Below are 24,833 nucleotides of genomic sequence, written 5' to 3'. Positions count from 1 at the left end.
GGTTTCAATTGTGTTCTTTTAAAAATGCTGCTCCACAGAAACTTATGCAGAAACAGAAATATTGGAAGAGAACAATTCTGCAGTTGACAAGACCGAACTACACATTACAGAGGAAACAGACGACGATGTATCTGGCCACACATCCACAACTCATACCACTGAGGACCTCTTCACCATCATTCACAGGTACAGAATTTGTTTAACATTCACACTGATTCATTTAACTATTTCTGTCTGACCAAAGTTATTATGGTCTGTTACCTGATGCCAGGAGCTACAGTATGTCTTCTAGTGCAGTGGTAACAACTTATTTTTTTAAAATATAAAAGTCATCTTGTGAAACCTTCTAATTTAAATCATCTTTGTCAATTAAAGATTTATTAGACCTATTCACAAATTAACAATAACTTTTTACAGTTTATATACTGGATATGTTTCGGAGAGACTGTTTTGACTATTTAGGTTTTCTTATTTTTTTCTTCTACAAAGTACTATTTATCCCCATCTGGAAATAATTTTATTTCACAGTAATAATATATATATAATGATATAACTGTGTTTTGCTGGAAACTATTTTTTCCAAGACATATTTCTGTGGGTATTTGACTACTTAGGCTCAAACTCGAAGCCCAAAGTATACTTTACTTTTGTGTTTTGCTTCGTCTCAGGGTACACACGTAGAACGCTGCCTATACTCTAAGTCAGGGATAGGCAACTCCGGTCCTGGAGGGCCACTGTCCTGCAGAGTTTAGCTCCAACCCTAATCAAACACACCTGAACAAGGCAATCAATGTTTTCAGGATTACTAGATAGATACAGGAAGGAGAGTTGTTACTAGGGCTGAAGCTAAACTCTGCAGGACGGTGGCCCAAGTACTCAATTGATTTCTCTTTCGTTGGCTTAATAGACGGCATTTTGCGACAATACATTACTGATTTGGATGTTAAGTTTGACCTTTTTGGGAAGGACGAAAGTGCACAGCAATAAATGGAAGGGGACGGGGTGCATAATTTATATTTATATGATACAATTAGTGTATTAAATAATTTTGATTATATCTTTTCACAATCGTTGGAATCCAAAATTGAAATCTGAAATACAATTTGATTAATCACCCAGCCATATTTGATATCATCGTAAACTGTGAATTCATTATGATCAAATGAATTAGCTAGGGTTCCTCAAATCTGGCCCTGGATGGCCACTACCTAGCAGAAATTAGTTCAAGTCCTGATCAAACTTGCCTACCTATAATTTTGAGTAACTCAGAATACCTTGATTGGTTTGATTGAGCTTGCTCATGAGTCTTTGATTAGGGTTGAAGATAAGCTCTGCAGGGCAGTAGCCCTCCAGTGCCAGATTTGAGGAACCCTGGTGTAAAGTTTAACAAAACATTTTTATTGTTCTGGCTTTCCTAGGTCAAAGAGGAAAGTTCTAGGTCGGAAGGAACCAACAGATTCTTTTGGAAGCAGGCAGTGTCTGGTCTCACCCGTGAAAAGCAGTAGCACAGACCTCCGAACTCTGGGCCTCGGGACCACTCCTAGGTCAAGCTCACGAAACGAAAACTTTATGGCTCTTCTTCAGAAGAGGAGCAGCAAAGCCAGCAGCGGGACCCGAGTTTCTGCCATGGAGTTGCTGAAGAGCACAAACCCCTTGGCACGACGAGTCACTGAGTTCTCTCAGTCACAACCAGATGGGAGCGTGACAAACACACCAAAACCAGCTCAGCAGGACCAGTGATTCCACTTGTCGAGAACCACATGCTGGCTATCAATATGGCTGGTTTTCCCTGTGCTCCACTGCCCATCTAAACGGTTTAATTTACAAAGACCTCATGCTGAAGGAAATGAAGTGGGTTTGAGTTGTTGCTTTTAGACAAGGGGATCACACTGATGATGTAAGATTGTTGTGGAGTATAGTCAGTATTAAAGGAAACTGAACCCACCACTGATACAACATTCTGGCGTAGACATCTGCTATTTTGGAAATATGAATGCGCTGATGAAACTCTTGAATGGAAACTGCATCAAGAAACATTTTCAAGACTGTTCCCTATTTTAGGAGCCCAGCCTATATTTGTGGCCAAAGCCTGCTCTGCCCATTTCAGTGGTGGACTAGAAAGTGTCTTAGTAGGATAGTTGTGTTTTAAAAGACTGCACAAACTCGCACAGAGAGAGAAACATTCCACAGAGGTTGCAAGCAAGGTCTGGTACCCCTAAAAAAAGAAGCACTTTCACCAGTACAGGAACTAGTTTACATGACAAAAAGCTATATTTGTTATTTTCCCTTATTTCGGTGTTATTTTTTCAAAAGATATGAAAGGCCATATAAATGTCTTCTTGAGTTTATTTAATCTGTACAAAACTATGTATACGACATATAAATATAAATATATATATATATGAAAATGTAACTGCTTGATCAAAGACGCAAGGGACACAAAGCTGTCCATATCTGTGACAATTCTTGGGAAACTGCCTATTATTTTATAAGCTCACAGCACACAATGGATTGAAGTGCTCATATTGAACCATCGTCATGCAATACACACGAACCCACATCTAATGATCTTCCCACACTACCAGAAGTGTAAACAGACAGCATATAGCTGTGATTGTGCCCAACATACAACAAATCAAAATTGACATAGACAAAACACACAAGTTTTATGTTTTAAGTTTTACAAGACAAAATGTTTAGAAAAGAACATTTGTGGACGGTACAAAATGAGGGAATAACACAGGAAGTGGGAGACAAAGGAGAAGACACTAGGCTATAGAAGAGGGGCAAGTAAGCGTTACCACAGAGTCATTGGTTTGGTGCTGGCCATACATTGTGTCAAATCTCTCAGGGGTTTCTTTGCAACTCAAACCCATCATGGCTACTGGTCAAAGTGTATAATCTCTTCACAGAGATTTTACTCGTCAACACACAGAGCATCAGGGACGAGATTTGCTAAGGCCTATGGACGGTAAAAGATGACAGGATTCATACATCTCTCATTCTTGCCCGCACATTTTTCCCCTCCCAGAAAATTAGACAGCTCTAAATACCATAATTCCAGATCATGTCACAAGACAGGATCTCATTCAAACCCAAGTGCAAAGCTTCTCACTTTATGTCCATTTCAGACTATGCATCAAAGCTGAATCAAACCTGCCCTTCTGTCTGCACTGGCAGTAAACGCCTGTGAATGTTAAGAAAGGGTGCGGCAGAGCTCAACACTTTGTTTAGATTAAATTTTTGACCAAAAAGAACATAGTAGAAAATACTTTTTTAATGGTTGCCCTCCATGCAACTGCAAGACCGGATTGTAGATCGATGTTTGAATGCACAAAAACTTTGCAGACTTTGTTCACTTGTGGTAATTTACTCGAGTAGGTCATCTATGGTAACTGACCACCATCCTTTAAGGGAATTTTGGAGACTACTGCAGACCGAGGATCTACAACAGGCAGCCGCAGAGACTGAAACTTCAGAGACTGCTTCTTCTTACCATTCCGTATGAAGCTCCCCTTCCTCATGGGACTGTTCTTCTGGCTCCCAATCAGACAATGGACAGAAACCTGGTGCTATTGAGCCAGAGCGCCCTCAGCAGTCCAGGAGAGGAAGTGCTTGGCAAAAATCTGTTCTAACTCTTGATATTCATCTTCTCAGACTAGTCGTTCAGGTATTCCGACAATATGAAAAGCATAACGTGAAAAAAGAGACAGAATACCACCACATTAAAATAGTGTGTGACACATGTTTTAAATATTTAGTGAATGAAAAAAAGTCAGACAACCAGTGTTTATTTGCCTTGTACTCTGGCGTGAAGCCTCTGTGTTTTTAAATGCCTTGGTATTGCACTTCCGTAGAAGTATGCAGAGTTTCTTTTACTCTTTTTAGGATTTACTACTATGATATTTATCACTACTCTTGTGTACTCTGTGCTTAACCCTATCAATGTCAACAGTACTCTCACAGGTACACGCAGAGGAGAGAGGGAGGAACAGTGGAAGGAGAAGGGGCAAAACAAAATAGAGAAATGTACCTTGCTTAGTGGACCGTTAGAAGCCCTCTGCATCACTAATGTAAATCCCATGGAGGGGAGACAAGTATCCATTTGAGAGACATACTTTTATTATAATCACATTAGTAGCGTTTGACAAACTGACATGAAAAAGTGACAAATTTCTCTCTAGAGTTTCACTGACTTCACTCAAACCATTTTCTGCTCATCTCCCTTTTCCTCGCATAACCGATAGGGGTTCATTCTGAATCACATTTTGGTGTACAGAGTGAAATGTGCCAACTAAGGGAGAAAAAAAGGGAGTCCTGAACAAGTTTGTTAACAACAATCTGGTTGCTGTCAAGTGAAACCAACAACATTTAATCAATTCTTGTCATCGCAAGTTGACAACTCCCCGCATCATGCATTGCCAGCTTGAATGGGAAAAGCTTTAAAAATTATAGATTGCCCTTGTTCTCTGGGAAGAGAAAAAAAGACAGGATTGGAAGGTTCCTCAATGAAAATTATATTTTTGTTATTTTTTTTCCTTGGAAAGACATTTTTAAATTTGCATATTATAGATCTCACCCTCCAGCAGAAATGAAGGTTGCTGTGGGATCTTTAATCAGCTGCAGTATGTCTTGCCTATGTGGTAAAAGGTATATCATTAAAATAAATTATTTTTCTTGCATAACAGTCCTTTGCAGTTGTGGAGTTCTTTTTCTCTTTAAAACTATGACATACACGCATTCGTTTAAAAAAAAAATGTTATCCATAACTGATTTTCTGTTTCTTGGATCAGATTTCCCTCCCAAACTGAGAAGCACACAAAACATTCTATTAGTAATTCTACAACAAACTTATGTAATGACTTCCATTATAAGAAACCTGAGCAATATTGCCCCCTTGTGGGATTTTTTTTACTCTCCGTTTCTGCTTTATCAAACTTCTGCTGCGCTGACCTCAATAGCAACCACAACCACCGCGGTACTTCCATAAACACCTGTTTTTAGCTGTGCACTGGAAAAGCTTCTGCTCCATTAGCCTATCGTGGTGTGCCTACAACAAAGGTCACTGAGGTATTTGGGTCTGACATCATTTTTTAAATGTTGAGTAGCCTAACACGACAGTTCAAATTTTAGGGGTCAGTAAGGTTTATGCTAGATGGCTGCATTTATTTGATTACAAATACAGTAAAAGCAGAAATATTGTGAAATATTATTATTTAAAATAATGTTTTTTATTTAAATATATTTTAATGGAATCATTATGTATATACGTAATTAACTTATTCCTGTGATGCAAAGCTGAATTTTCAGCATCATTACTCCAGTCTTCAGTCTCACATGATCCTTCAGAAATCATTCTAACATGCTGATTTGATACTCAAGAAATATGTATTATTAGTAGTATTATTATCAATGTTGACAACAGTTGTGTGGCTTACAGGTAAGGTAGGACATTTTTTCACTTTTTTTTATTTTGTAATAAAAAATAAATACATATATTGTCTGTGGAAGTCTCAGGACCAAAAAATGTTTGTCTAGCATTCGGTTGTCCGACTGCCTGTCAACATATATATCTTCCGTTCAGGCATCACGCGTCATCAGCGCGTTCCATTATATGCAGAGAGTTGTAGATAGACACTCACCGAGCGCTGCAAACAAACAGCAGCAGCCTTTTACATTTCCTCCTGAACCAAAACAACAAGCTTATGCTACATTCATGCCATGTCATAACCGTAATTTAGAGACAGCAATTCGTAAAGTTCCCCCCGGGGCTCTTTTATGCGAATCAGATTTATGCGTTTCTATGGCAAACTATCAACCCCGAAATAAATCTGCGGTAGTCAGGTGGTACAAGTAAGAGCTCTGTAAGTTTTTTAATTCATTATTATTCTAATGTTGTGTGCTTGAGACATGAGGTAATTTAACGCCGTCTCTTTATGACGTTTTGCTGAATCTTCCTGTGCGTGAAGTGTTTTGGAGGAGGAGTGGCTTTGGAGATGCTTTCAATGCTTGCTATTGCTAGCCGCTCTAAAATTGCCTACCCTAACTTTAATCATTTTGTAGAAACGGGGATACATTTTTTCAGTATTCTTAGAAAGTTCAAAAGAACAGCATTTATTTGATAGGAAAATCTAATGTATTAGTGTAAAAATATGCAATACTTCCTTGCAAAATAAAAGTGTTCCTTTCTTTTAAGAAGTAAGAATGATTAAAACAATGTTGTTATAACTGAAAAAAAGTTTTTGATGAGAACAACATTTGTTCAAATGATAAGAAAGCGTTATTTTTATAACGAGGTAGCTTTTTATATTGTATTGCATATGGCTGGTCTGTACAGAGTACAAAAAAGTTATTTGTAGGCCATTTATGAGCAGAGGACTTTGAGCATGCCTTTTGCAACTTATTTCACAGCACAATATCATTTTTTGTAAATGTGATATAAACTATTACAGGGGCCATAAAATGTTAAAGAGATCAATGTCATTAAGGCAGATTTTTAAAAAGATTTTGTTTCTTTGTTTAACACACAAGATGACACACTCACCATCAACTATTTAAAAAAATGTGATGATCAAGTCATAGTAAGTCACTAAGTCATAGTACTTATTCTAGTATTTCAATCAGATCGAGTAGGTCATGGAGCAAAGTTCAGCTATCATACTGCAATTATTACTGAGATAAAAGCTGGACCGACTTGAACCTTCAGACCTTTTTATGGCATGCACAGTTAAGATGGTTGTAATGGGAGGATAAGTGAGACATGATCCCAGCCACCGGCACAGCCCATACTAATGCGTTCCCAGTGCTTCCTGGTGCTGCATCAGAGAGAAGGCTGAGAGCTTGTCAAACTCTGAGCAGCCAGTGGCACATTTCCTGTTGTTGACAGGCGAGGAGAACAGCAGAGGCTGCGCTGAGCTGCGTGCAGGGACTCGCATTTTATCAGCTGGAGAGCACACAGACACTCTTTCACAGGAAGAGCTGCTATCACTTCTCAGATACACAGACGCAGAGGAAACACTGAACCTCTTACCAACGGCCCAGAAACAGGAGCTGCTCCACAGGTGGACTCCATCAAGAGTCTGACTGAAGAAAAAAAGTGGGATCTGCTTTGTTATTTGTTGCGTTTTCACCTGATCTGAGTGTATCCAGGAGGTGTTATGGTTTTGTTCTACATGGGATCGGATAAAACCTCATCTATAGTCATGCAACCTGAGGACCCTGTTCGCCAGGACATGCAGTTCTACTATGTGGTGAGTGGGGGAATTACCTACAGTCGTATGCAGGTGTGTACTAACGCAGCGTCAAACTATATGATGTTTTATATTAAAAAAGTAAAAAGTGTCAACCAAAGGTTCTTTGATGCTGTCAGTGCACAGTATTTATATTTTCCTGCCATGACTTATTATGAATAACACAAGGTCTCTACCATGTGCCTATTGTAAGCAACCTAATGGTTGTTCCACTTAAATATTAATATCTCTGTCTGTAAATTACTGTAAATATTAATTATTTACAGCATCAGCATAAACCAATATTAAAATAAGCCTTAGGGTCAGCCGTATTGGTAAACATGCTATTAAGCAGGTTGTCTGTATATTCTGCACTTTGATCCATGAGTTGATCTCCAGTAACAATTTAAAAAAGGATATAAAACTAATATCTACAGTTTGTTGTACTTACAAGTTTGAACTAAAAGCCTTAAAAACAAAATGTTTTTAAGTAAAAAAAAAAAGCCCAAATTTCGGTATGTAGATATATGTTTGTAAATAAAGTAGCCCGTACGCATTATAGTTTGGCTGCTAATCATTACTGTGGCTGGCGATGCAAAGATCGCAGGTTCAGCTCTGGATGTCCTGCATGTGGACCGAAGAGTTGTGATCCTGCACTGTTGTGCTGGACATTTAACCCCAAATTGCTCCACAAGGACCGTCCTTGCAATTCTTGCAAAAGGTTTCTGCTAAATGACCTGTAATGAAGTTTAAGATCAATTCAAAATGAAGGCTTTGTTTCTAATGGTTGATTTAATAGGTTCTTCACCCGTTGGGTCGAGCCAATCTGAACAGCGCAAATTTAATTAAACTCATTGGGACATCACATGAGCTAATGAGCCAATATAGACTACACACTTACCGAAATCTCAGGATCTGCGTCAGCTGATCCCATTACTTAGTTGCTCTTGGTGGCAAAAGATTAGGAAGTTGCTTCAAAACAGTGCGCAGTGGAAAAGTACAAAGATTTGATGGATTGGCCAACATCTTGGACGGTGTGCAATATAATGAAGACCATATGCTGTGAGTGTGGGGGGAAGGGGATCCCTGCTATTTCATCCTTACTGATAGCCATCGGCGTACGTTAGAAATAGGACAGGTGCAAAACCAGCATTACTGTAAACATCTGCGCTAAATTATGCCCCGTATCCAACAGTATTTCTCATAATTCAGTTGTTCTACCAAAAACAATTAACATTATATCATTGCATTGTGAAGAGCTTTTATTATGCTTTCACTATAAGGTAAAACGTGCAAGGGTTTATTCTCAAGGGAGACAAAACAGGGCCACCAGCTTTCACATACTTAAGAGTTTCTGGATAATGATTAGAGTCATTCTCTGGTGCTGCACATTCCTGCAGTGTTAGTCAAGGTAAACAGATCCATGTCTAATGCTAGTGCTTGATCAATGAAGGCCTTCTCATCTCCACATGATACTTTATAGATGTGTCAATATATTTATTGCATACGGCCAAACTTACTTAAAATCGGGGTATGGTAACGCTGGAAAACTCTTATTGCCAATAGACTGTGTGAGAAAAAAAAAAAACGTAAAATATTTGCTAGAACATTGGAAAACTCTGCGTTGGGGTGTTGGAAGGGTTGGAGCCAGACAGAAGAGGATTAGATTGTCTCTCTGTGTCTAGATTTACAGTTCGAACCAATAAAAGTAGCAACAAAAAAAATAATACAAAACGGCACACAAGATCTTGCTTTAAACAGCCAAACTCTGGGTTAGATTAGGAGGTTTAGTTTCACAGATAAAAGAGACGTCTCTTGATCAAAGATGATTTCTAAGCTCTTTGCGTCTTAATGCAGGGGTTCCCCAAACCTTGTTTATAGAATCCGTCAAGAGAGGTGTAGTTTTTCTTAAATATCTCTTAAATTTCCACAAACTTTATCTCTATACCCTAAAATGTTTTGATGAAATAGGGGTAAAATGCAGTTGTTCTCTTATCTTATCCTTGTCATATTATTAGATTGGGTATGCCTGCTTATCAATTTCATGTCATTATCAGGTTAGCTACTAAAAAATAAGGATAAACATGAACAAAGGCACAAGTGTGAGGTATACAGACAAAGAAAGAATACCTTTTCACACAGCATGTGCCGATGCATTGCGATGTAATATAATGATGCCCTGAAATGGAACTTGCCGCTCAGTAAGTGAAGGGTTCATCAGACTGATTAAGCTGAGAGGGTATAGCCAAATTCCTAATTCTATTTTTTTTTTCCAGCACAAGGCATTTTTTGCATGCTGAGACCATCATGGAATGCTGGTTTGCTGGATTTTTGTTTTGCGATGTACTCAAGCTCTTTTTAATTGATTTGAACTGATTTGTGTAGATCATTTGAAACAGGATGACAATTCATTTGATGCTTTGAAATGTTTCATCAGTTTACCGCCCGGTGACTGATTAATAATGTAATCATAACTAAAACAATTTTCAGTTATTCTTTCAGCAGAGGGAGCAAAAGAAATAGCAAAGTTATAATATAATTCAATAAATCATATGTTTTAACCTTATATTGTTTTTCCTTTACATCATTAATGTGTTAAATATAGAAACGTGCAAGCAAAAACATCGCTTGTCCCCAAAAACACTCCTTGCACACAGACTGTCCTACTTACACTCAACCTCGCAGACCATGCTGGTGAACCAGCTCTACCAGCTCTGTATTGCTTTAGAACAGCATGCTAGACCAGCACTAACCAGCATAAACCAGCCTGGACCAGCATGACATTCATGCTGGTTTATGCCGTTTTTTCAGCAACTGTGAGAAGGGGACACCACACGAAGGGAAGTTCTAAACATCAGTGAGCATCTGAACTCCTTCACAAAATTAGCAAAAAAGATTAATCAGAATGATTGTGTGTGATATTTTATGCATGCATGAAACATATTTTAGTTTAGTTTAGATAAGTTTCGCAGGTAAGAAATAAAGTAAATGACTAAATGTCTTTCAAAAAGCCACATTATAAGACAGAATAGCTCTGCTCTCTCCACAGTTCCCACTTCAAGGGCTTGGTCTTTTATGAAATAAGTATAGATGCTCACTTGGGATTGAAATTCGCTTTCAGGTTTTAAACGATTCATCAAAAGAATCTGCTCATAAGAGTATGTGTTCAATCAGACTGCACAGTTCATGTTGTGGTTTCTTTTTACGTATAGCCAGTGAAACTTTGCAGCCACATTGCAGTAAACACTGCTGTGAGCTGCGTCATGGCAAAAATATGCAAAAAAACAAGTTATGTTATCACTTTATTTTACAGTTCTGTTCCCCATGTAGATACTATGTACTTATTATAGTAATTGCAATAACTGGATAATAACTAGGTACTAACCCTGAACCTAATCTTAAGTAGTTACCTTATTACCCAGTACTTTCTTATAGGCAAGTGCAATGTAAGTGCATGTACTGGGAAATAAAGTGCGGCAAACATTTTTATATTTCTTTCTCGGCATGAACTTCTCACTTCAATTCTCACACTTTGCGCGACTCACTTTTTCACACTCGGTAACCCACAGCTTGAAAATAGCTGTTTTGAGGTCAGCATGAAATGCTATTGAACCTATTATGAAAAGATTCATCCATGCATAGGCTATGTTTCTTTTTTTTTTCTTTTTTATTCTTAACTCAATATCGACTTCCCTCTGGTGATGCATTCCAGATTTGGCCAGTTATTTAGTACATTTGACAGCAATCTCACATCCAATCAACAACTGATTGTTAAAACCAAGTCCCGCCCTACATTTATTTTTCTTTTGATAATCACTCAGATGTGCTTCACAATATGGAGGAACATATCTGTCACCATGCTTCCATTACATCACTACTATAAAGTACACACGGCTGTTCTTCAAAGCGTGTCAACTTCTGCGCTGAGCTATCACATGACTCGAAGCATTTCCAGTTGAAAGGTTTTTATCATATGATTGATGAACATAAAAGAACAAAGGAGGTTTGACGTTCTAAGAACTTCCCTTTCCTCCCCTCTTCCTGGTACATTTCACGGTCAAGCCCATTGAAAGGTATGCCCACCAAGTGTTGGGAGGTTTACTGGAGGACACCAGTGGCCTTAACTATGATTTTAATTGGAATTAATACTTACTTTATTATCTGAGGGATTTGAGGAAAGGCCATTGTGTGGAATGTGAGAATTCAAAAGTCTTGCCTTCATAGAGAATCAGCTTAAATCTTCTCTGTTGTTTGGAATTAGAAGAGAGTGGCTTAAGACCACCTTGAGTTGCATCACACAAAAGTCAAAAGTTGCCAGAAAGAGTTTAAAACCTTGTATCCTTTTGAGAGTTTACAGTCTTTTGGATCATACTCAGATCTAATTGAAGTTTCTGACCTAAAGGACAAAGAGCTTCTTCTTTTTACAAGTGTTTTTATAGACCGCAATGCACTCATAACTGCCTCATTTTAAACCTCAAAGCAAATTCAATCTTCTTTATTTGAAGTTCAGAAACAACATCTTCAGACAGTGTGTCACCATCTCGTGTCACAAGCCTCTGCATGCTAAAAGGCAATCTGCTTATGCGTTTTATTAAAAAACTCCATGAGAATAAATCGGATAGCTAGGATTGAATTTACTTGACCAGCAGAGCTATAAGCAATAATGAAAGTCAAATGAATCTAGAATGCAGGGCCAGAGGTCAAGAAGTGAATGCGTAAATGGAGTGCATTCAACCAACACACATATCAATCAGTTTTACATCACTGGAAGCTGATAGAGAACACTAGTGTAAATTGCCATAGCTGATTGATTGACTGATCAATATCAAGCTGAAAAAGGCGTTCCAGCCTATATAGTGATTGCAGCCTTCAGCAATATTGTTATGATGTCTGTCATGATTGTGACCCAAATGTGATTCTTATATGGCAAGATTGATTATCGATGCCATTTCTTCCTGTTTGCAAGGACTGGTCATCCACATGACATGAATAAATCTGTTACATGATGCACAGATATATTTGGTTGTTGTTTAGACGCTTTCTATCTAAAACTGAGTAAGGTCAGATTGGGCTAAATGTAAAATCAAATTACCTCAAATGTAATTTTTGTTGTTGCATGTGATGACCTCGAGGTAAAATTCGCAGTTCAGGTGTTTAGGAAAAAGTGGTGTTTAGTGTTTGGGTTGAAAACAGCAGCACCACCGTTCTCAGAGGTATTATTTATATCGTAAATGTCAGTCAGTGGTGGTTGGCGATCTCTTTCAGAATAATGAGCAGAACAGTAGAGAGCTGTGCCGATGGGTGGAGAATGTCCTGTTTAGAGAAGCATGGCATCTTTGCTGAATGTTTTTCTAAATGGCATTTCCTCTGCATGACCTCTAGGGATATGTTGAAGAACAGATTAATGTTATGATAAAGCAGAGAAAAGATGAGAGGATTGAGAGGATAAAAGGAAAAGGAAGACAAGTTCTGACGCGTTATGCAATCCGTCATCCTGAAAGGTGAAATGCGACCACACTGGTCAACACACACCTTGAACTTCTGATTTACTGCTAAAGCCACTGATAAAAGTCACTTAGAAGTGATTTTTTTCTTCTTCTTGATTTTGCTCTGCTGCTCTATTCAAATGTGGTTATGTGTCACCTAGATTCAAGGATTCAAGATTCAAGGGTCGATCATTTTTTAATATATATTTTCTTAGATGTCTCATGCTCACCCAGGATGCCAGCCTTATTTGATGAAAAAACAACAACAGTAAAACAGTAATATGAAATATTATTACAATTTAAAAATAAATGTACTACTTGAATATCATTTAAAATATAATTTATTCCTGTGATGGCAAAGAAAATAAGAAACAATTCTTATTATTATCAATGTTGAAAACTGTTTCAACTGTACTGCTTGATATTTTTTGTGTAAACTATGATTTTTTTTCAGGATTGTTTGATGAATATATATATATATATATATATATATATATATATATATATATATATATATATATATATATATAAAGCATTTATTTGAAAGCCACTTAATCAGTTTAATGCGTCCTTGCTCAATAAAAGTTTTAGATTCTTTCCCAAAATGCACTTCTGACTTGGTATAGATGTTAGTATGGATATATTTATTATGGATGGTGTGGTGGATTTGTTATGGATTGTGTGTGATTTATGTGATTGTGCTGTTCAATATTTTTGTAGTATCATTGTTGATGATGGTCAGGGTGAATCAGGCAGTAATAAAGAGGTAAATAAAGAGGTAGTAGATAGGTCAACCCATAATATTGTTGAGTTGCGCTGAATATTGCAGAACGCATAATATTGTTGAGCAAGAGAGAAAATAAGAAAAAGAGAGAACAGTGAATACCTGAAGTAATGCTCAGCCAGGGCAGTCTCCTTTTTCTCTCTTTCTGTCTCCATTGTTTGTTGATACAGACACAGCTTCTCATTGCAAGAGAAAATGATACCAGCAGCAATAAAAGCGCTATAAACATGGATCATTGCCCCTGCTTATGACTGCACTGCATAGTTTCCCCCTTTTCCCCCTCAGCATGTCAAGACAGAGCTTCGACTCTGCAGAGGACATGATCCGTTCAGAGAAAAAGTATGAGGGCAACAGGAAGAACAGGTGAATGTCATGATTCATAAATGACTCATGACATGTCAAGGTATTTTTATTGTGCTGAGATGTTATAGTCTATTATTTTAAAATATCTTTACATTGTTTATTTTAATGCCAGTGAAATTTTATATGATGTGGTTGAAATTTATTTTTGATGGTTCATGTGTTGTGGGACTTGCCAACTTTGACCTGTAGTGGGCAGTGTAGTCTATAGCTTTAAGTCAGAGTCAGCTTCCACTACAGCCATATATAACAGAAACATTATAACCAATAACTTCATGATGCATTGACTTACCTGATGATAAGTGTAAAAAAAAATGTAAATCAGATTTTTCATAGACATGAGAAAGATATGTATGTGACACTGTTCCTGCATCATCTGAGTAATCGCAGCAAACCTGCACACACTGGATTTTACTCCTGTCCGCTCCATTGGGACAGGTCTGTCCCTGATCCTGTCCATCCTGTATCAGGGTCATACAACCCTGTATATTCACCTAACAACATGTTACGGCCAAAACAGGAAGAGTGCATCCTTGATGCCAGGTTGAGAGGTCAAACACATGAAACTGAGGGACTCTTCTCTTTTAATGTCCGGATATGAACATTCTCATGTGTGTGGAAAACTGCTGGGACAGTCATCACTTTTTTTTTCAGTGCAGAATGAGAGTCCAAAGTTTTTCACGGTGCTTTTCTCCCAATGATTTATTAGATCTCATATATAAACACAAATCAAAAGGTTTTTTTTTTTTTTTTTTTTACTGAAGCACGTCACTGAGGACGAATAATTTATGAACGTTACACGGTGCTCCCTATAAAATCAGCCAAAAAGGGTTTTTTGTTCGGCACCCTTCTTAAGTGATGAAGGCTCCTTTGGCAGTCCTGACGTTGTGAAAACAGTATGACTGCGGACGGATGGTATAAGTGATGAAGACATCTGGACTGTATTTGCATCCCTGATGGAGATGGAAGAATCTCCGGAGAGCTCAAGCTCATCCAAGCCCTGCAGATGGTAAATTAATGGCAAATCCAAGACATACCGCACACAGCCTCACACCACATTCCAAACGCATTATTCAGAGCCGCACATTTATCAGCCTGAAAAAATATGTCTACTATTGGTGGCACTGTAGTTATTTTAGGCCAAAGTGGTCTAGAATACCTGGAGAAAAGCTATCCGTTGGCTAGGTACTTGCTGAGCTGGCACAGGACCCCTGTCAAAAGCACAAGATGGGGACAAATATCATCCAAAAATCAGTCAACATCTACTTATGAACTCTGTGATTTATATGTTGCTAGTAAAAATGTTATTCCATCAGAATACACAGATGAATGGCAATCTGGAGAGATGGTGTAGTTATGATATCTACCAGCAGGGGCTCACTCCTTCATGCTAACCAGCCAGACCAGGGCTACTTGTTCTATCTAGGTCCACGTTTGTCTATAATAGGCTACTTTGTTTTTTTACCTCGGACTTGTCCAGTTGTCTATTGCTTCCCGTGTGTTGTGTGTTCAGGCTTGACTGAAGACTAGTCCAGATGCTACTAACTGTGCCGCTATCCAGGATCTCCTCACTAATGTGCTCAATCTGTCAGTCTGTCAGCTAGCCGCACAGAAGTGCTCTAATAGGATCATTTGCTGAGCCATCAGACAGGCACTGACCAAACAAACATCTCAAATACACACTCTACGCTCAACATGGGCACCGCTAGAGAAAATGCTTGTATTTTGCATTATTTTCTCTATTACGAATTGTGCTTCGCTGAATTTGACTATATTTAGAAATTAGCATGTACTTGAGATCAAAAGAAGCACCATCCATCCAAACTGCTTGGTTTATTTTAAAGAAATTTACATTAGTACATTTGGGAACCCAGGTCCTGTTGCAAGCTACATAAAAACTACACTACTGGAGTAACAGTTCCCACACTTATGCTACTAAGTTTTGACATAGTGTTAGGGTGAAGTCATGCCAAGTGAGTCACAACTGCCACTGGTGCCCCTACAAAACAAACTGGTGCATGTAGATGTTCACGCTGGCACATGAGCTGACATGAGCGCCACAAGTTCGTGCAATACCTGATGATCATGTTATCCAGCATGATTTTAAAAAAAGAAACGAAATTGAGCATTTTATTTAGGAAGAATGCATTAAATTGGTCAAAAGTGACAAAAGATGTTAACGTTACAAAATGTATCAAATAAATTCATCAATGAATCCTGAAAGGTTATCGTTTCCACAAAAATATTAAGAAGCACCACTGTTTTCATCATTAATAATAATAAGAAATGTTTCTCGATCAGCAAATCATCATATTACAATGATTTCTGAAGGATCATGTAACTGAAGACTGGAGAAATTATGTTGAATAATCATATTTTTCATGTTTTCACATTTTTCGTATAATTTACTCCTGTGATGGCCTATATATTAAAATTGAAAACAGATATTTTAAATTGTAATTATATATTTTACAGATTTGATCAAACAAATGCAGCCAGGGTGAGCATAAGAGATTTTTAAAACACACACATTTCTCTCTCTCTCTCTCTCTCTCTCTCTCTCTCTCTCTCTCTCTCTCTCTCTCTCTCTCTCTCTCTCTCTCTCTCTCTCTCTCTCTCTCTCTCTCTCTCTCTCTCTCTCTCTCTCTCTCTCTCACACACACACACACACACACACACACACACACACACACACACACACACACACACACACACAAAATCTTACCAACCCCAAAATTCAAAGTAATGTCAGCCTTTTGAAATTTTCCCACACTTTTCCCAGTTTAGAACACACTGAGCACAAAGACTCTTATGGTATCTTTGCCTTTGGCTGAATGGTTATCGGAAAAGGGGAATTTGTGTAACAGATAATACTTAGATTTGTGAGGTCAGCACAGAGTTGAAAGGTCAAGCTTTATTTGTCTGTGCTCATCACGAGGCAGCCAGTTGGTGAATGTATAGTGTGTGTGAGTTCATCACTCATGCACCTTCTGCCTGAAGTCCTCATTTCTCACTTTTCTTCCTTTCCCTTCCCGCTGTCTCGGTCTCTCTCTTTCTTCATTACCATGCTGTTTTCATATTTCCATTGCTGTGTAGAGAACAGGATTTCAACAGGAGTGAACTCATAAACACACGTAGAAGGAAAAAGGAGTAGAATCCCTGCAGTGGGAGGTGGGAAGGGAGGACAGTGTCTCTAGACTCCAGTGTTCATGATGCTGATGTTGAGTGACAGTCTGACAGGGGAACTGGTTCACAGCTCTGCTGGATCAGTTTCAGGCTCCTCCCCCTCTGCTTCACGTCACTGTGCGAGTGTTTACGTGAAGTTGCTCTTGGCTGCACTCTGATTTACAAGAGTACATGGCAGATGGAGAGGACAGACCTCCCTCTCGCTCTTTATCCTTCTCTGCTTCTGTCTGCCTGTCTGTCTCATGCTCGGGTCGGACCGGCTGTACCTGTCTGAAGACTCTGAGGAAATTGCTCATATTCACAGAGTGTGTGTTTCTGTCAGACACGCCGCCTGTCTCCTAGACTTAAGGTAGAGTGATTAGTGTGTGTGTGTGTGTGTGTGTGTGTGTGTGTGTGTGTGTGAGTCTGTATGCAAATCAATTCACATATTTAATGAGCAAAGTTTTTGTCTAATTGTGGCTGCACAGTTGTAAAGACTATGACCGTGATGAATACATTCAGTGATTATGTAAATGCAATGAAACACATGGCTATGTGCTTGGGGAATAGCACGCTGGTGTTTCTGCTACTATTTGCCACATGTGTTTGTTTGAGATGGTGCGGTGTTTTGTGTTTATTACGCATGTGCTGCTAAATCTGGATTTCACGTGCTTAACTACCAGCTGCTGCACATTGTTTTAAATAAAGATGAACAGTCTGCTGTATAGTGTAGTGTGTGTGTGTGTGTGTGTGTGTGTGTGTGTGTGTGTGTGTGTGTGTATCTACCTAAGGGTGACATGACGCTCAGTTTTTATTTGTTTAGGTAGGCTATATTAAGTTTTTAAAAAAATAAGTTCATACAAAAATCACTTGAAGAATCTTTTTCTGTGATTAACATTGTTTTCAGTTATTTCTAAATTAATTATGATTATATTTTTAGTGTGGCTTGAACTTGAAGTTAAAAATGTCTATAGTTGGTTTAACGTCAAGTGTACTTTTATATTATTCATTATTAGGCTATATGATATTATTATATATTAGCCTATTCATTCGTTTTCAGAGTAATTAGGCTACGGTTTTTTTTATATATATATATATATTTAGCTTTTTATGAAAATACGCTTTGTTCAGGTCAAATGGAGTAATGGAGAAATGGAGAAAACCTCAAGACGAGAAAATTAGGTACTCACTTTGCCGACCTAGCGCTATTTTTGTCAAGATTTGGCAACCCCTTCGTGAACATGTTCAAACTCTCCAGCTTGACCCTGCTCTCTGTGTTTGATTTTGGACCCTATTCTCTGACCCCAAGCTCACCAATCAATCTCCAGATGATACTTTTTCTGTATTGTCTGGTCATTATATAATTGGGTTTACTTTATGCAGGATTGTATTGGATTGCACTCGTAAGTTTTTTTTGTTGTTGTTGTTGTCTTTTTTGTTTTGTTTTTCTTTCTTTCTTGTGGGACTTCGGTGTGTCTATGTACTTTTACATATGTTAGTGTCTCTTTAAAAAAAAAAGAAAAGAAAAAAAGAAAACCTCAAGACAATATTTGGTAAAAACAAAACAAAAAAGCTTTAAAACTTGTGTACATTTGTATATTTAAGATGCAAGGAACGTGTTTTTACTATTTTTTACTTGATGAATGTGTTTTTCAATGTCATTAAATCACAATTTTTGCAGAAAATATCAAAATTTTAAAATTGCATTTATAGATTTTTAAATGAGCTCACACTACACTGTTAGACTTTGCCGTAATTTTACAGTTACTTACCGCAAAAAAGCCCAGTAAAATACCACTTATATTATTTACGGTTAACTACTGTAATATGCACTGCATTGTGGGTATTTTGTGTGAAATTTACAGTAACTTACTGTATATGGTAATTTACAGTACTTTACTGTTTACGCAAAAGCAGTAGTGCTACTGTAAAAGAAGAAGACCGATTTCTTAGGCTTCTTTTGACAAGTCCTGCCTCTCTGCAGTATATATGAATTGGCATATATGCAAAGCACTATACAGGAAAAATAAATAAATAATAATAAATAAAAAAATATGAAAAAAATAAAAAAATAAAAAATAAATAATCAATACATTAATAAATTAAAAAAGGATTTTAAATACAGAAATGTCGGCCCTCTGAAAAGTATAATCATGCATAGTTATATACTAAATATATTAGTTTCACCTTTTAATTTGAATTACTGAAATACATGAACTTTTGCAAAAATATATATAGCTATATATATTTTTAATATATATATATAGTTGCCTAATCATTGCCTTATAATTCACGGGATGACTGCACTTGTGTTCATTGTGTACACACAATGTGTATTAGGCTACTCATAGGGCTATGCATATTTACAGCAAAATCTCCAGTGTTGAAATCCTGGTGTTAAGGACTCCTAGATTAAAGAGTTAATTTTCTGGTGTTGAATTAACACTGCTAGTGTAAACCGCACCCTCTGGCTGGTGAAAATATGTAGAGTTAAATCTATAACACCGAGAGAGTGTAATTAGTTAAGTTACATCCGGGACATTTACGCGCTGGGCGCGACGAAACGAGCTGAAACTTTTTTCACAGACGCCATTTTCTTTGACTCGCGCCGCAAGGCATATGAGGAGGGAACACGCAGATATTATATCATATTAAGTGTTTATATATGCATTTTATATAATTTTATTACATCATATTGTTTTATAACAATATGTATGTGCTGTGCACGGCTAAACCGCTCTCAGAAAGGCATTTCCGTTGACGCGCGATGAGGACCAGACCAGGATGAGGTTGCTTTTACACAGGGAAACGACGAAAGTAGGTGTTTTATCTAATCTAACGTTACAATATGTATTTTTATAACATATTGATTTATAGCGATACTTAAATGCTCTGCGCGCTTAACCGAGCCGAAACTTTTCTCAAAGGCGATATCTTTGACTCAATACGGAGCTGACGACGACGAGGTTTGCTTGTAACGTTAACGGGGAAAACTCCTCGGAAAGTAAGTGTTTTTAACCTAACTTAATTTACAACATGTATTTCATGGCATTATATTGTTTTATAACTATATTTATATGATGTGCGCGCCTAAACCTTTCTCACAGACTAGGCCCTTTACATCTTTGACTCGTGACGCAGTGCAGATACGGAGTTTGCATTTAACAGTGAAAACACAAAGTAAGTTAAGTGTTTTAACTCATTTACAATACGTATTTCATAATGATATTTTTTATGACAATATTTGTGATGTGCAAATATCATAATGTATTCATCCTCAAACTATCTTTTACTCTCGTTTGCCAGCACACCTAAGTTATCTTAACTGAAACCTAACTGAAAAACAGAACCTCAACTCCACAAACTTCGGACCAACAACGCACGTGAAATTGCCACTTTATTTCCTTATTTAGAGGACCAATTTTTTTTTTAATGGGTAAGTTATTTTTTCAGATTCAATATTTATGCAAAATGTATTTGTCAGATAACATTTTGGTTGATGTTTGGATAAGCTTTCATGTTTAAATGTATTGATTTTGCTATTTGTGTTTGCTAGGAGCATTTCTATGATGCACCTACCAGGCTTGGTGTTTAAAGACTTATACAGACTAGAACTTAGTGAAGGTAAGATTTAAAACAACACATGAGAGAATCATGTGCATAAAGATAAAAAAATAATAGTTGTTTTGTTGCCATTTGGTATAACGTTAACTAGATTTTTTGTGTTTCATAACACTCATTTTGAATTTGTCAAAGGCCATTGCACACTGAGTCAGAAATTTTCGTATGTGTTTTTTCGTCAAAGCACCATTCAAACTGCTTGTTACGGATGCGAAAAACGCAGAAAAGCAAACCCGTTTAGATTTTTTTTTATGACGGACGAAAGTTTTGGAGGCGTGATTGACATAACGTGAGGTCGTATTTATTTTTTAACGTGCGGAAATTGTATTAATGTGTTAGGCCTATTAAAATGTCATATAAAAATGTTTTATAGTTCTTTCCCCTGTGTTCTGCAGATGAAAATTGTGTGGTTTGTGTGTCAAGTGCGCGCATAAACGCTGAGAGTGGATCGCCACAGCTAGACGCCAGCTGTGAGTTTTTCTGAGGTAAGTAGGCTACTTTAACTGAACAAATTTATTTTATGTTACTTTTACAGCGTAAACTATTACCAATATCAATTAAATATAGCTAAATGTATGAAGAAAGTAAATAATACAATCTAAAATCTAAAACTAAGTTCTGAAGGAACTTAGTTTTCCTCAAAAACTGCCGCTTTCATATCCCATTATGTCTGACTGCCTTTTCCAGTCGATGGACCCAATCTAGTATTTACACAAACAATGGTTTTCCGTAATTTTTACGACCAGTTAAGGCATATTTTACTCGTCATTTAAAAAAATACCGTTAATGTGTGTGACGTTAGGCTATTTTGAAGTTACCTAGCGTGTTTTTTTTCAAAGGCACTCTCTCGCGCTCTCGCTCCAGGCCGATTCTATGGGAGTGCTATGCACCCTCAAACGCAAGCAAGAGCACCCTCAATTGATACTGTAATAATATTTTGGCGTAACAGATTTGCCAAACGCCCCAGTGTATATTTGTGCTTATTTGTGTTCACGCTCTGGATAACGAAAAATTTATCCATTTACAACGCGTTTTGCAGCAATGTAGCCAATCACAGATTACCGGTAGTAGTTGTTGGTCTCTTGAACGCAATGGCCAAACATGGGTGTTCAAGTTAGTTAGTCAGAATCTACTCACCGCCCATAACGCCATTTAAATTCAATGTCGATTTATGCAGGTTAGCGAATTTCGGGCTCGCGAACCAATTTCCTCTATTGAGGACAATAAAGAATGAATATGAATGTGAATCCTCTCATTAACAAAGTGTAAACACGATGTAAGAGATGTATTGGACCGACAGCTGCAAACTATTTCTGAAGTGACAGCTATTTTTACATAATAGTATCATACGTGCTGGATTCACTCTGCACAGGACAGACATGCTTAAAATAGTAACGCTTTTAACGCAATATAAAGGCAGGCTAATAGATTAATTGATAAATTTTCATTGCAAAATATTTTAGAAATTCTATGCTAATTATTGGTAAAACGGCCCCCCTATCCCTTCCCCCTCTCCCTCCTGCATGTTGTAGGCTAAAAAGTTATATTCTCTTCTCTCTTTTTTCAGTGTCGATTGTCATCTGATTGTGTAAGTGATCAATCTAGCAGTCATAGATCTATCAGATGCATTATGTGATAATGGAGCCTTGCAGGCCCTACGCTTTCTTTAATTTATTCGTTTAACCATATTAAATGTGTCATATTTTGGGCCCTGGTTTAACGATCTAAACGTATGATAGGGCCCTTTGTCAAATTCATAGATTAATTTATATTGAGTTATAATAATACAACACAATCAGGAAGAATAAGTTATCAATCAAATTAAATCAGAATCAACTAAATTCATACTTCACAACACTGGAAAAAAGTTGTTTGCAACTTCCGGTTCTCTGGGACTTTAATGAGCCTCAGAAGTGGCAGGAATGCATTTAAATTCTTGATAACAATGTTATGAGATTAAAGTCAGCATTAAAATCAAGATTGATCAAGATTGATTGATTATTTACTTTGTTAGCGCATATTACTAGTCTTGTGGTGAACAATGAATCCGTGCAAGTTAATACACAGAAAAAAATAGTTTGCCGTGGTAATCTATAATCAAAGTCTGAAAAGTTACTTCCGGTCTGAAATGGCGTTCCTTTTCTGATGATGTAGGCTTGACGGCTTGGGTTGGAAAACGCTTAACCACTCCCCTCAAACCGTTAGTGTGCTATGAGCGAGAGATGGAGAGGAGGAGCGCTAAAGTAAAACCCTGCCCTCTGTTCAATATTCCGTTTCACTTGGAAATACGTCACAACACTGGGGAAAAGTAATTTGCAACTTCCGGTTCACGTGTACTTTAATGTTTTAAATAGAAGGTTTTGATTATAAAAATATAAAATGATTTAAATAATACTTTAAAGGGTTAGTTCATCCAAACTTGATAATTCTGTCAGTAATTACTCGCCCTCATGTTGTTCCAACCATGTAAGTCTTTCGTTCATCTTCCCAACACAATTTAGGATATTTTTGATGAAATCTGAGAGCTGTCTCACTCCACCATAGGCTTTCAGAGGGAATGAATCTTGCTGGCCCAGAAAAGTTATTAAAGAGATCGTTAATATATTCCAAGTGACTACAGTGGCTCAATCTTAAGTTTATCAAGCGACGAGAATATTTTTAGTTTGCAAAAAACACACAAAAATAACGACTTTATTCCACTATTCATTTCCTTCTCTCTAAAAAATCATATCTTGTTTCTTACATTATTTATATTAAGACAAATAAAGGGCCGCTTTTAAAGATGACTACTGTATGTGTTAATATGAAAATGTAAGACCTGTGTTTGTTTTAAGATTCTTTTTAAGGATCAACCCTGAAGAGGTTGTGCACGGCCAAAGTTGGCACAAGTCGAAAGACAGGAGGTGTTGTAAAGAGAAAGGTGACTGCCATCAACTCCCGGGTAGCAACGTTTCTGCAGAGGCTCACCGAATTTGAGTGGAGAACATCAAATTAGGTAAGTTTCTTATGCTGGACTGGTACAAAAAAATTGGCCCGGACAGGCCACCACAATCAGTCAGACACCAGTACACAATTTTTGCAGTTCCATTAAATATTTGTCCCTGCTGTTCTCAGGGTGTCCGTGAATCCTTTAAAGGACAACTCCGGTGAAAAATGAACCTAGGGGTAATTAACACATGGTTACCGAGTAGATCGTTCTCTGGGATGCGTTTTCATGATAATCGAATGTAAAGAGTTTGATCTCTAAATACAGATTAGCTTATAATGCTAGTATATGGGGCAGAGAGTAAGTTAAAGTAAATCGCTAGTTAATACCACTAACAAGGCTCAAAATAGTCTCACACTAACATGATAGCATAATGAGGGTCCTTACATGCAAACCGAAGCATTGATAACTTTGTAAGTATACAAACAGTTTAATAAGAAGATACTTTATAAAGACAGTATGTTACGCGTATTCAGACACAGCCATCTTGGAAAACAGTCTCGACAAGTCGAGCAACGAACGCCATGCTAAGTGATATGAACTGTGACTTGGAATCTTCTGTTGTTTCCGGAAGAAAGCACTGAACACAACAGAGAAAATAAATAAATACAAATAATAATACAAAAATGAACAAGTCACAGTTCATATCACTTAGCACAGCGTTCGTTGCTCGACTTGTCGAGACTGTTTTCCAAGATGGCTGCTGTCTGTATACGCGTAATGTACTGTCTTTATTAAGTATCTTCTTATTAAACTGTTTGTACACTTACAAAGTTCTCAATGCTTCAGTTTGCATGTAAGGACCCTCATTATGCTATCATGTTAGTGTGAGGCTATTTTGAGCCTTGTTAGTGGTATTAACTAGCGATTTACTTTAACTTACTCTCTGCCCCATATACTAGCGTTATAAGCTAATCTGTTTTTAGAGATAAAACTCTTTACATTCGATTATCATTAAAACGCATCCCAGAGAACGATCTACTCTGTAACCATGTGCTAATTACCCCTAGGTTTATTTTTCACCGTAGTTTTCTTTTATATGAACACCCCACCGTTTTTTTAAATAGGGCTTATTCACCATCTTTCCTACATTTAGATAGGTGGGCAAATGCATTTGTCTCAGTGCATGCATTGTTTTAGTTTGACAGAGTCGGCGCTTGCTTAGCATAATGAATGGAATCCTTTGTTGCCAGCTAGGATGT

General features: G+C 37.5%; 2 protein-coding genes across 8 annotated transcripts in view; both read left to right on the top strand.

Annotated features, from left to right (window-relative positions):
* nhsl2 (NHS-like 2) overlaps positions 1 to 4,690 on the top strand; it is a 67,647-nt gene extending 62,957 nt beyond the window's left edge. For all 4 annotated transcript variants that reach the window (XM_079595024.1, XM_079595023.1, XM_079595026.1 and 1 more), the window contains 2 exons: positions 39 to 186; positions 1,419 to 4,690. In XM_079595024.1, the coding sequence (XP_079451150.1) occupies positions 39 to 186; positions 1,419 to 1,740 (470 nt within the window). In that variant the 3' untranslated portion in view covers positions 1,741 to 4,690. The remainder of the gene's footprint in view (positions 1 to 38; positions 187 to 1,418) is intronic.
* A 2,121-nt stretch (positions 4,691 to 6,811) lies between these two features.
* The window catches only part of arhgap36 (Rho GTPase activating protein 36), a 44,104-nt gene continuing 26,082 nt past the window's right edge, over positions 6,812 to 24,833 (top strand). For 2 of the 4 annotated variants that reach the window (XM_079584497.1, XM_079584496.1), the window contains exon 1: positions 6,812 to 7,250. In XM_079584497.1, the coding sequence (XP_079440623.1) occupies positions 7,158 to 7,250 (93 nt within the window). In that variant the 5' untranslated portion in view covers positions 6,812 to 7,157. Of the gene's footprint in view, positions 7,251 to 17,089; positions 17,395 to 24,833 lie in introns of those variants that run through there. The other 2 variants (XM_079584499.1, XM_079584498.1) reach the window with 2 other exon arrangements.

This window comes from Phoxinus phoxinus (genome assembly GCF_949152265.1).
Source record: "Phoxinus phoxinus genome assembly, chromosome: 2".
Classification (NCBI taxonomy): domain Eukaryota; kingdom Metazoa; phylum Chordata; class Actinopteri; order Cypriniformes; family Leuciscidae; genus Phoxinus; species Phoxinus phoxinus.
This window is presented reverse-complemented; position numbering and strand designations above follow the sequence as displayed.